General features: G+C 31.7%; 2 protein-coding genes across 2 annotated transcripts; both read left to right on the top strand.

The window, feature by feature from the left end:
- Positions 1-1,258: 1,258 nt before the first annotated feature.
- On the top strand, positions 1,259-2,603 carry LOC111088964 (glycine-rich RNA-binding protein 2-like). The gene is made up of 3 exons (XM_022400411.1): positions 1,259-1,426; positions 1,850-2,073; positions 2,470-2,603. Coding segments are annotated over exons 1-3 (237 nt in total). The 5' UTR covers positions 1,259-1,414; the 3' UTR covers positions 2,471-2,603.
- A 5,218-nt stretch (positions 2,604-7,821) lies between these two features.
- LOC106471798 (glycine-rich cell wall structural protein-like) lies at positions 7,822-12,931 on the top strand (the record flags this gene model as incomplete). The annotated part of the gene is made up of 3 exons (XM_022400410.1): positions 7,822-7,833; positions 8,506-8,701; positions 12,654-12,931. Coding segments are annotated over exons 1-3 (486 nt in total), but the record flags the coding sequence as incomplete, so codon positions are not given.
- Between the last annotated feature and the right edge of the window lie 1,483 nt (positions 12,932-14,414).

The following is a 14,414-nucleotide window of genomic DNA, read 5'->3' as shown; positions in this document are numbered from 1 at the left end:
AAAATATACAACAAAACAAGTCTGCTGCTGTGTGGATATAGTAGATATACAATAAAACAAGTCTGCTGCTGTGTGGATATAGCAAATATACAACAAAACAAGTCTGTTGCTGTGTGGATATAGTAGATATACAACAAAACAAGTCTGCTGTTGTTTGGATATAGCAGACATACAATAAAACAAGTCTGCTGTGTGGATATAGCAAATATACAACAAAACAAGTCTGCTGCTGTGTGGATATAGTAGATATACAATAAAACAAGTCTGCTGCTGTGTGGATATAGCAAATATACAACAAAACAAGTCTGCTGCTGTGTGGATATAGAATAAAACAGATCTGCTGCTGTGTGGATATAGCAAATATACAGTAAAACAAGTCTGCTGCTGTGTGGATGTAGCAGATATACAATAAAACAAGTCTGCTGCTGTGTGGATATAGCAGATATACAACAAAACAAGTCTGCTGTTGTGTAGATCTAGAAGATATAGAATAAAACAGATCTGCTGCTGTGTGGATATAGCAGATATACAATAAAGTAAATCTGCTGCTTTATGGATATAGCAGATATACAATAAAACAAGTCTGCTGCTGTGTGGATATAGCAGATATACAATAAAACAAGTCTGCTGCTGTGTGGATATAGCAGATATACAATAAAACAAGTCTGCTGCTGTGTGGATATACAATAAAACAGATCTGCTGCTGTGTAGATCTAGCAGATATACAATAAAATAGATCTGCTGCTGTGTGGATATAGCAGATATACAATAAAACAAGTCTGCTGCTGTGTGGATATAGAAGATATACAATAAAACAAGTCTGCTGCTGTGTGGATGTAGCAGATATATAATAAAACTGACAAAAAATATGCATATATATATATATATATATCACATTCTGAAACCTTAAAAATGATTACTTTTCGTAACTTCAGGTATGTGCCTTATTGAACTGGTTAATTTAATAATCTTTTCACATTATATCTTTTATCGTATTCTCATCCTTTTGTAAACTATTGACATAAGTAACAGAATTCATCAAGCAGGTACGTACATTAACACTGTAAACCAAATCTTTCTGCAGTTTCTCTGTGGAGTAGCTATAGCCGAAAAAGAAAAATGCGATTATAAATATAATGTTTGCTCAGAAAAAATAAAAAGTAATACAAAAGGCACATGAACAACGTCTTTTCATGCTCTGCTAGTAATCGATGAGTTTTCAGTAACAGGCTGTTTCATTCTATATTTTCAGCTGCACAGTTTAAATGTGGTTTTAACGGAGGTTCTTCAGGTGGTAGTTCCGGGACCCTGATTCTATGGCCTATTTTCTCCCCGTTTAATTTGGTATAAAAGGTTCTTCTGTGAGTCAAACCAATCTGAATTCGAAAAGTAGCTACTGAAAGATCTGCTCATTATGAAGACCTGGGTAAGCTTTTATTTTCACAGACTTTCAGACCTCAAGTCAAATCCACAAAAAAATATAGAATAACTTATAAGTCAAAAATTAATAAAATATTCATTATTCGTAACTCCGTTTCCACTGTGAATTTTATTAATTTATTATTACAAGGACAAGCTTAAAAATTACTAGCGTTATTATGTTATCTATGATGCAATGACTTTAGATTTTTTATTCAATAAAAAAACAAACATAATAGTTTAGAGATAATTGAATAACGATGAAATATTGAATCTTACCATTATGATGACAGATCGTAAAGCTCTACTATTTTGTGTTGATTAAGACTTGTTCGTTTTTAATGACACGCCCGTCTTTTCTCTCTCTCCTTTGTAACCAGCAAAAAGGCTGTTTATCTAATTAAATGTCATCTGATTTTCTTCTCTGCAGATATTTCTTCTCATTGTTTTTGCTGCCATGGTAGCAGTAGCTTACGGAGGTTACGGTGGTTATGGTGGACATGGCGGCTATGGTGGTCATGGTGGAGGCTATGGAGGTTACGGTGGCGGTTATGGAGGTCATGGTGGAGGCTATGGAGGTTACGGTGGCGGTTATGGAGGTCATGGTGGCGGTTATGGTGGTCGTGGTGGCTATGGATACGGTGGTTACCACTAGTGAGTTCAGTATTGAATAGTTACGCAGATTTTCGCTTCTAAACCAGATATTAATACACAACCCCACCATTATGTGTTAATTATCTTTGTTTGAATTTATTTCAATTAATTTGCATTTGAAAATGTCAAGAGACCTCATTTTGTGAAATTAAGTCTTTATATTTTTGCTCTATCTTAGCGTTATTTATTTAACATATTATATTTCCAGATGAAATGTGGTGTTAATGTTCTCAGTATTTGCATATTTTTGACTTTTTCTAAATATTAATAATATATAACTAGAAGTGGGATATTTCCCTCGTGTATTTGATTAATGTCTAACTACTAACGAAATGACAGTTCATATCATGTGAATAAAACGCGACTGATATCTGTTTGATTATTGCATTTTTTTAGAGCATTATACGAATACCCTGAATATACAGTAGGATAAGAAGCGACGGAAGAGGGATGAATTTTTCCTTCGTAGCAATATTAGAACATCTGAAAAATCACGAGGAAAATAACACGTTCCTTTCTTTACGAAAATAATTATGCAATTGTCATTGTGAGTGAGTGCAATTGTATTGGAAATAAAATATTGATTTTCTGAAATCTCAAGTCGTGTAGAATTTCTTGAGTTTGATTCCGACTTTAGAAGAACGTGTATGTCGCTTTTGACAGTGGCTTATTATGTGATGAAACTTGTGTTATTAACTGAAGTAAGATGGCGCAGATATAGATATTTTGTTCTAAAATTATCTATTTGTTTAGATACATTTCAACTTTCCAGGTAAAAGAAGCTTTAAATTTAGTTTTAATTCAAATTTTAAGAAATTAGTGTTAACTTTGTTACGAACACAAGTTTTCGGTTTCAATATTAGTAAATCGCCGTAATAGTTTGTGTTATGCAATTCAAAAACATGCTAACTCCCTACGTAATTCAACTACATGGTCTTTATTCGAAACAACTTAATTTTACACAGATTTCTTTCTGTAAGTTAGATCAGTTTTCCTCTTAAAATGTAAGAAACTGTTTTCATTACTTTTTTATCCTCATCTTAGTACATTGTAAGTTTTCATCACGAAAATCATTATGTTTATAAGTTTCTACGCTCTCTTAATTTAGTTTTCGAGGGTGCGAGTATGATGTATGAAGGCAAATATGCTTGCTTTTGAGATTAAGAGTACAAAACGTACACACGTATGTTCAAAATAATACGAATTGTTCATCATAGTTTGAAATTGTATATAACACATTCGATGATAATTACATGTGAATGTAAGGAATGTTACACATCAGGTAGTCTTTCCTATGTATTACATAGAATTGCTAACTAACTAAATAACTACTGCTAGAGAAGATTTTCACTTCTAACATGATATAACTAACAGAAATAGCAGAGTTTGTCATTTTCTTCCACCTTAAAATCTTTTCAGATATGAATATTAAGAAAAAAATGAAATGGGCACAAATAACGTATTTACCGGAAATGTTTTTCCTGTCATTTATTGATAACAAAAAGAGCACTGACAACAAATAGGAAAATAATGGGTATGGATGTGATAGATTAAGTAACGTTTGAAAAGTCTACTGTAGGCAGACACTGTATGAAATAGTATAGCGTAGAGTCCAAGACGTTAATTAGTCATCTGGATTAAACTTGTACACAAATTGTGTCGATTGTACAATGTGTTATTTAGAGAAAGATAACATGTTCTTTAGTAAACTGATCAGCGGGAAGAGTGTTTTCTTCTGTTTACTTCTAGAAATGTTCCTACACAGCAACGTAATAATACCTGAAGCGTTGCTTGTAATGGGTTTTCAAAGTACACTAACAGGAAATAAAAATAAGAACTATGCTCTCATATTAAGTTAACGTTGCCAAAATGTAATTATTTTGAGGGCTTGTTGTTAGATTCATTATTATTTTTAAGATAATAGTTATAAAATAAAATATATCATTTTATAAAAACTTATATGTATACTAAGTTAATGCAACAAACTAATCAATTCACTGACGTACTACTGGGTGAGAATAATGCTACTATTTTAAACACTGAAAGACTAGATTTTACAAAATAAACTGAGTAATTAGTAAATTGTTTTTGTACTTGATTGGTTTCTATTGTAGTTGTATTTACTATAATAGTTAATTGGAAAAGTTATGATTTTTGAACTCTTAAATTTATTTTAGTAAAACTGTATACTGTATTTGTATTTATGTCTACGCTACCGACCTTAAGTTTGAACTACTGATCAGAGCGAAGGCAGCCAGTCAAAAACACCTTACCATCCGCCATTCACACTAAGGAATTGACTATTACGCTTATAATGCACCCGCAGCTTAATGTTGGGAGGGGAGATTTTGTGGTATATCAAGGAAATAAAGTCGGGTCGCTAGCTTCGAAATCCAGCGCTCTACAATAGGGCTATGCCCATACAATAACACAGTTTCAGAACTTTCATATTTGAAAGATGAAAATTTTGACATACTTCTCTGAAAATACTACAAGATATTATAGTGCGTGGGTTCAAATTATAAATTCTTATATCCTGTCTCTTAGAAGTAGCTTTTCTAAAATGACCTAGTTTTGAAAAACCTATTCTAAAGGAGGCATTTAAAACGCCTAAACATTCTGAGCAAGTGGTAAAAATCGATGACTAAAATATTATGATAAAAGGAAACAAAGATAAGTTTTATAAGCAGTTTCAAGGAACGTGGTATTAAACCTTAGAAGGATTAAGCAGAGAGAATGCAACTCTGTGAAAACAAATGTACGTAATTAGAAATAATAGTTGACTGTATCAATTTAGCTGTATCATCAAGACATTGTTCAGAAACTTTGTTTTACTGAAGATGTTGATGATGTTCTTGGTGATGATAGTAGTTTTATCTTATAACACAAAATAAACGAAAAAATGCCATTATGTAGTCATGATATCAATAAATAATAAGTAATACGATTCAAATACTTTATAATAACTACTCTCAGTACAACTAAGCCTAACTAATTAAAAACTACTGTTATGAATGAAAATAATATTGAAAAAAGACAACAACAACAAATGCTTTCTGCTTCTGTTATTTGTTTCACCGAAGGAATCTTCTAAATAGAAAGTAGTAAAGTACTGCTAACATGTTAGCAATTTGCTGAAGAAACTCTTATGTTGTATTGGATAACAAATTAATTCTAAATGACAGTAGAGTTATCATGAGATTTTGTTGGGCAAAAGCGTATGCATATAAGGACAAGATAAATACACAATAACGTGTAAAGTAATGTAAAATAAAGTTTAGATTCACTCTTAGGGAACAAAATACATACAGATACCAAAATTACATGGATGTAAAATTGCTATTTAAATCTTTGAGAACAGTGAATGTTTTTGTAAGTCATGAGACACGAACATGAGAGGAAAATATTAATTTTTGTAGGTTGGGTAAATGTTCAATATAATTAAACCAAGCAATGACACATACAGACGAAGTTAAAATATCACAATTATTCAGAGTTATTCCATATAAATATTTCACACACGTGATATCCATGTTTCTAATTATCAGACAAAAGTTTAAGAAATTCGACTTCTGAATTATCCTTCTAGATAGTTCTTTCATGTTGCAAAATGCTAATTTTATCACATCATCATGCCATAAGTTAATAGCGACGAAAGTTATAGAAATTCGACTTTTGAATTATCCTTTTCAAAAGCTTTTTTCTTCTCGTAAAGTATCAATTTCGTCACATCACCATATCATAAGTTACTATCGACGAAAGTATTAGAAATTCGACTTTTGAATTATCCTTTTCGAAAGTTTTTTTCTTGTCGTAAAGTATCAATTTCGTCACATCACCATGCCATAATATATTATCCAAAAAGCTCGTCTTCTTGTTAATGCTATTATTACTTTCATTTAATAAAGGTAACAGTTTTGACAACTCTCATTTAAACTAGGAATAATTATTTTTTATGCTTAGAAATGTTTTTACAATATTCCAAATCGGAAACATATAACAGTTCAATTTGGCTGGAAATAGCTGTTAACTTCCATGAATTTACAAAGTCATGAACACAGCTAGCTGATATAAAACAAAAAGCTTGTAAAAATCATTAAAATGTAAATTTTAGTCTGTGTGTTCAAAATCATAGACCCTTATAATTTCAAGTAACAAATATACAGTTCTGATTGCGCATGGAAAACTTATAGAAATGTTGTGTTCAATGCAACGTATAACACTTTTAAGTAATTTTATAATTACTATTAATTCACAAATACGTCGATATTAACTTCTATTTTTATTGTAATGAAATGGATTACAACGATTCGTTAATGTTGAAAAATCAAACAAATTTTTAACTAATATGTTAGGAAAATTGTTCTTAACAAATTATGGCGCTGATAAATTATTAACAGAATATGTTTTTTCCTTATTTGCTTATCAAACAAAGATCATATAAAAACTAATTACTCTATCTGTAAAAGCGAAATTGGATGGCACGCCATGCAGGTGACGCGTGTAATTAAATACAACCTTGGGGTCAAAACACTGATCATGCAATTAAAATAAAATAAAATAAAAAAAGAGAGAACGTTTAAAAAGATTTACCATTATATTTTAGAATTAAAAAAATTCCTATGTAAATGCTAGGAAGTAGCCAAGTATTAGTGTATTATGTCAAAAATCTACTTTGAAATTTGGTCTATTAACTTGATCTGTAATTACAGTGCTTGTAGTAAATGAAATGTTAGCATGTATAGCAGCTTATAAAGTGACTGAAAACAGGAAATATGCTTTTCATCTAAACAACAATCTTGAAAAAGTTAAAGAAATAATTATTAAAGAATTATATCTATTGTAGGAAAGGCATTTGATACAAATGACAATAACAATTACATGCACCCCTTAAGCACAAAGCTACACAATGAGCAATCTGTGCTCTGCCCACCACGGGTATCGAAACCCGGATTCTAGCGTTGTAAGTCCGCAGACATACCGCTGTGCCACTTAACAATTACATGTAGTGTAGGAAAGGCATCTAATACAAATTATAATAAGAATTACATGTAGTGTAGGAAAGGCATCTAATACAAATAACAATTACTGTAGTGTATGAAAGACATTTAATACAAATAACAATTACATGTAGTGTAGGAAAGGCATTTAATACAAATGACAATTACATGTAGTGTAGGAAAGGCATTTAATACAAATGACAATTACATGTAGTGTAGGAAAGGCATTTAATACAAATGACAATTACATGTAGTGTAGGAAAGGCATTTAATACAAATGACAATTACATGTAGTGTAGCAGGTGGTATGTAAAAACATACCAAGTAATCGAAAATGTAAGTATAAATGTTCCTAATAATCTAGGCTAACATAAAAAATGTAAAAACATGTGTTTCTCAGTCACTAAAAAGCATGTAACCCATTAACGCTTTACTGACGTCCTAGATTAAAGTTGTTTGTGTCATTCAGTTTCATGTTTGCGGTTGACAATTTTTACAAGCTCTTTTACGTAACCTATGTTCTCTATAGGTGGAAAGCACTAAAGATGGTAGTCCAGGGAACCACGTCCCATCACTTACTGCCAGGTACTAGTGTTATAGGTATTACTTTGTAACAGTATATTACCTCTTCAATGAGCACATTATTATTTCTCACTTCAGACAGTTAGATATAAAAGGCTTCCCTTCTGATCACTAAAGCAGACCAAACACTGAGTTTCATAGGAAAAAATAGACGAAACTGTCCGCTATGAAGACTTTGGTAAGATTATATTGTTCTATCTAAGCATGATTTAATACAAAAGTTATATGTTAGAAAGTATTGTAAAAGTTAAGTATTTTTTTTAATGACTTGGCTGAACCTTGTTTCTAGGCTGTTGATAAAAAGATAGCTAGTTTAAGGAAACATGTTATTAACGTTAGAGTTATTTTTCTAGTGCATAGACGGTGTAAACTTACGATAGAGTTCTCTATTTTAACTAGAAAATAATGTGGGAATATAAGTTTAGCACAATGTGACATTTTAGACACAAATATCGTTGATCCGAATATTACTTTAATCCATACTTGAAAGTTTGTTTGTAAATATGATGGTATTATTATGTATGTCTGTAATATAATTATTAACAAAGGTGTAGATTCGGTTACATCTGTAATTTTTATGTTGTTGTTATTTTTCCAGATGATGTATGTCTGTAATATAATTATTAACAAAGGTGTAGATTCGGTTACATCTGTAATTTTTATGTTGTTGTTATTTTTCCAGATGATGTATGTCTGTAATATAATTATTAACAAAGGTGTAGATTCGGTTATATCTGTAATTTTTATGTTGTTGTTATTTTTCCAGATGATGTATGTCTGTAATATAATTATTAACAAAGGTGTAGATTCGGTTACATCTGTAATTTTTATGTTGTTGTTATTTTTCCAGATGATTCTTTTCGTTGTTTTTGCTACTCTTCTTGCAGTAGCCTATGGAGGTTACGGTGGTTATGGTGGACACGGCAGAGGCTACGGCGGTTATGGAGGCTATGGTGGCCGTGGTGGTGGTCATGGAGGTTATGGCGGTGGTTACGGCGGCCACGGGCATGGAGGTTATGGTGGTTACGGCGGCTACGGGCATGGAGGTTATGGTGGTTACCACTAATGACAGATGTAATAATTAATTTTGTCCCTAACTTAGAAGAAATATGTTTACTGTAATTAGATAAAGCTGACTTAATGAAGAAACAAAATATTCTGCTTGTTAAACGGTTACTTCAATCATAAAGTACTTTAGAAACAATATTTTTGTTTATCATAACTGAAATATTTTAGTTGCTGTAAATACGATAACAGACTTTTTTTTTTACCTAAAATATATTGCTTTTAAGTTAGGAAAGTAGATTTAATTAGCAGGTAAAGAAGAAGTTTCCACTGATGATTTCACAGTAACATATTAAAACATATACTTCTTTGTTTATTCTAGCAAAAACAAAACATCATTACTATTGAAGACACCTAGCGTGTGGAGCGACTGTCCACTCAGCTTCTTTCAATAATGGATCCTATTAACTAGTTGTTGAGAACGCTATTGGAGTACGTAGTTTCCAAACATATATAGAACACTGTGTTGTTATATGAGGTTTGTTTGTAATCCTCATTGTTTTATTTTACTGGCATTTTTTCAATAAAATTACATTTTTACAAATAGTCAGAACTCTGTTCATATCATGCGTGGATCGGGAAATAAGTTATGAATGTGGATCATCACGCGAATACTTTTGCATTATAAGTGTATGAGCCATAGCCAAATACGCACAATATACATGCATATAGATAAATATATATGATACCGAGGAAAGTTGAATTGTGATTTAGTACTCTTTTAAACGCAATATTCATGGTATTCAAAATTATAAATAACCTTCAAAAAGGCAAACTTAATCAATTGTAAATGTTATTTTACTTGTCCATTATCACCATCAGCTTAATTCATGTTTATTTGCCTTCTAAAATGTCAGTTAATCCAATTTATATTTCCTAAATTGTTTTGTGTGTGTGTTGATAGAAATTCTTAAATTTATACTTGAATTATAAGACAGAAACTTGACTTTATTATTTGTACAAATAATAATCAGTATGATTAACATATTTTAGATATCTTAACTGGTAACAAGTATTATCGATATTAACTTCCGTTCAGAGCAAGCTACCTATTTAGGGCAAAACTAAAACTCAATCTTTTAAAGAGAAGATTGGTTCTTTTACTCGGGGAAAGAAAAACAGTGCAATGGACAGGCTTGTTACTGTCATTTACTCAATACGTTTCTGCAATATCAACACTCACACCATCTAGTGACGTAAAAGTATTTATAATTCTTTTTTTTAATACTAAAACGATAAAAAAGTAATGACAAACACCGCTTCAGTAAAAAGATGGATTCATCTGGGGCCTAAAAAATGTAATGTTTATATTAACACAGTTTACTTGTGTGTTTTCTAATGCATAATACAGAGAAAACGAATCTAAATTATTTAAATTCCACTAGGTGAAGGTAGCGTTGATATTGCACAACCGGATTGAGTAAAGTTGAAAGCTGTATTGATATATCTCATTTAATTTGGATTATTTCAAAACAGAAAAACAACAACAACATAAAATTATGTCATCGTGAAAAACTAGTTCATCACACTCATTTCAGAAGCGATATCAACATGACTAAATTTTTAATAATCACGGCAACACAGTTTTAGAAGTGTTAAAACTAAATCTAGTGTTATCTCAAGTAATCTATAAAACTTATCTTTGTAAAGTTTCAGACAAAATTATAGCCATTCAGGACGCACTAGAAACAAGAATCGTTATTATTCAAGAATGAATTGGAAAAAATATATACCAGGAGATTCCGGAAATATTTGAGTTAAAACATCTATCACTCTGTCGACTCATTTATAAACATTATAATGAGTTCAAATTTCTTTTTGAAGCACTTAATAATACATTTTGAGTAAAAACTGTTAATTCGTTATCAAAATTTGTTAGTTCAGAAAAAGGTTGAGTATTTGTGTATTGCTGAGTGAATTAGAGATAAAACTAATACAACTAGATACGAGGCATCTTTGATTCTCTAGTAATTCGTAAAAAAAACAACAACAGAAAGTAAACCCAAAAGATGAAGTATAGAAAAATATGCCATAATTAAAACGGCAGCTGTAATTACATGGTAAATGTGACCGAGAATATCTTTATTACTTACAAACGATTTGACCTCAAGAACAATAAATACAAACACAACTGGTAAGAACAACCAGCTGTTGCAAAACTGGAACCTCTCTAAATGTATTGACAGGGAAAACCAGTGAATGAAGGAGATTATTACTTTGTAACAGCGTAATGAAATAATCTGCACATAAGCTGTAATTACATTAACTACTCTTACTTCTAATTACCCTGTTACATTGTCCTTGAGTATTGTTTAAAGTTTCCTTTAGGACTCATCTAGAAATGAATGTGATATGGTTCATGTGTAAGAGAAAAAATATACTTTCCTTGTTTGCCGACTTTATGTTAGTATTTTGTGCTTATTAACATATCTTATTAGAAATGCCACTTTTGTCATATTTTGTACGTTAATGTACCTACTGACAAATTGTATGTCTGTTCCTTGAAGGGTATATGCAACAAATATATCCTTAAATGCAGTTTAAGGCAGAATAATGATTTATTCAGCCAACTAAATGTTTCATTTATATAACTTATAAGCTATCATATTTATCAGTTGTTAGACGGCGCTCTCATTTTTGCAAAGTAGTAACGTGTTTGGTGAAATTTTCAAATCCGTTTGTGATTGTTGGGTGTGTTGTCTAATACTTTAAACAAATCAGAGTAAACACGTATTTCAACGTCATTCTGTAAGAACGTGTGTTGCCGTGATTATTAAAAATTTAGTCAAGCTGTTACTGCTTTGAAATTGGGCGTGATAAACTAGTAGCTCGCGAAAATGACGTTTTGTATTTTGTTTTGTTTGAAATTAAATGAGATACACCACGACAGTTTTCAGCCTTGCTCAATCATATTCCGCAATATCAACGTCATTGCCATCTAGTGACAGTTAAGTAATTTAACTTCTTTTTTTTCTCTGTACTTTCTAGAAATACAAACCACGGACTTTCTTCCTAGAATGAAATAAGATAATTAAAATGGAACAAATAAAACGAACAAACAAACAATAAAACAGTAAAAAAAAAAGAAGAAAAATATGTCAATACTATAACAGAAGGTTCTCAAAATTTAACAAATGAAAATGAGACTAAATATATTGAACGAAAAAACAACTTTACTCAGGGCTATAGAAATGGATTTAGCTCAGACATTTCAAACATGTAGGATATTACTTTATACAATAAATCCAGTATCGTTAGTTATATTACATTTAAATACATATATAGATGCGTGGATATTTCAGAAGTAGATCATAAATGTCTTCATTGAAAATATCTCCAGTTCTAAAATACAGTTTAATCATCAATATAACTCTTGCTCTGTCTACACAGGTACTTTCCAGCTGTCTATAAATACTAATAAACATTTGAAATGGATTACTTTTCGAAATGAGCATAGAACAAATCGAAGATAACAAGAAATCAATCGCGAACTTTTTTTTTACATATTCTTAAAGAAGAACACAAAGTGTACCCAGTTTTTCATTACGCGTTTTACATAAATGAAAACGAATGAGTGGAAAATTTTAGATCATGGAATGTTTTCTTTTTAACTGATAACAAATAACAACATAATTGTTATTAATAGCGAGTGTGTACCCACCAAAAACATTGATCATTACCAAATAAAGTCACCGCATGGTCCTGATGAGCAGCTAGAGATTGTAACAGTCTTTTTAGTGGTGAATTTAGGCGTTGTCCAACATGTTGACTGGACAACAACAATCTCATTTATTGATTGTTACTAAAATCAACACATCCTTATTCTGTTTGTAATGCAGAGTGTACTACTTCTGATTGACTGGATGACAATTATACAGAATTTATAGACGACGAACTTGTAGTACGATGTATATTTATTCGGCATTTCTTAAGAGGTAATAGCTTGTCACAACAGTTATGGATGTCGTGATGGTAGTTACAGTAGTCATGGTAGTAGTTACAGAGGAGGTTATGAAGGTAGTTACAGTAGTCATGGTGATGGCTACAGTGGAGGGCACATGGAAGTAGATACAGTGGTTATTATTACCCCTTTGATAGAGGCTGCTTCAAATGCACGCGGAATTTTTGCAGGCCGTACACCGTATTCAGCACACCCGAATTCAACTGCCGGAGGCGAACCCTACCCTTTACGGCAAATCAACAGTCAATGGGTTAGTCACGAAAAGGTAGGGTTAACATCATTTTCCTAATTCTGTGTGAACTAAATTACAACATTTAATTTAAATATCCGATATGATATTATATATTATTCCTATTGTGTTTAGCTGTCTTACACTGCTAGTTTCTATAGGAGTATTACATTTGTGTTTCACAACGTTTCTAATTGAAATGTGTTTGGCTCATCTTTCAGGACAGTGTTCTTAGACGAGAATTTCATCTTAATTATTGTTCATTAGCGCTAAATATATCTAATGATGTTTGAAGTTAAGTAAGATCAAAGTCATAATAATACTTTCGGAAACTCTAGGACAGAACAGATATGGATAGAACAGCTGCTAAGTAACAAAGACAAATACTATAGTTCTGTATGTACCGATAGGACTCGAGAATCATCAAGCAATTAATTATACAAGTGTTATCAGAACCATGAAATTAAATCCGATTCTGTCTCAGTTTCTTCTTGTAGATACGTATGTGTTAAACTTCAGAGCGTCTCCTAAATATACTCACCCCCTCGCCGGCATAGCGTTAACCTTATAACACTAAGCTTCTGTGTTCGATTCCTGACAGGCACAGCATATGTTTCTAGGCTCACCCAGGGAATGGCACAGAAGGGATCGGCATTCGAATCTGACCATCTGTATAGCTTTTGGATGTCCATATGTTTTTTCCTTGCGCTGAACGAGTACGTAATTTCTAAAGGAATAAAAGATCAAAAATATGTTGTTGAAATAATGAGTTAATAGAAATAAATGACATAAAAATAAAAAGTTAATAACTTCATTGTAATAGTTTGCTTAGTCTTTCCTGCTTTTAATTTTTCTAATATTTATCACAACTGTTATCATTTACTTCCAGCTTTTTACTTGTAGAATGATTAGAAAATCACTAGTTTCCAGGTAAGAGGACACCATAGAAGAAAAATATAGGTTTGCATGCTAATGACAACATAGAAGTAAGTCTAGGTTTGCATACTAATGACAACATAGAAGTAAGTCTAGGTTTGCATGCTAATGACAACATAGAAGTAAGTCTAGGTTTGCATGCTAATGACAACATAGAAGTAAATCTAGGTTTGCATGTTAATGACAACATGGAAGTAAGTCTAGGTTTGCATGCTAATGACAACATAGAAGTAAGTTTAGGTTTGCATGCCAATGACTGGAAAAGGTGTTCATCATCACTTAGGTTATTTATCTTAAAGACCTGAAATAAAAGTGCACTTTCTGATACGGTAGCTCATTCTTCATATCTCAGCATTGAACCTAATCACCGGTTTAAATAATTCATGGAACACATAGACCTACACGTGATTGTAATCTTCGCATTGAGCCACTATTAGACTAGGATACGTGCAACAAATGCACCAACCGGTAAATGTAGTTGAATATACATATACACAGCGTGGTCACAAGTAAATAGACACCACCTTTTCAGAAAAAATGAAATTTTTCAGTCATATTCACATGAATT

The sequence above is a fragment of the Limulus polyphemus genome, unplaced genomic scaffold (assembly GCF_000517525.1).
Source record: "Limulus polyphemus unplaced genomic scaffold, Limulus_polyphemus-2.1.2 Scaffold4870, whole genome shotgun sequence".
Taxonomy (NCBI): Eukaryota; Metazoa; Arthropoda; class Merostomata; order Xiphosura; family Limulidae; genus Limulus; species Limulus polyphemus.
This window is presented reverse-complemented; position numbering and strand designations above follow the sequence as displayed.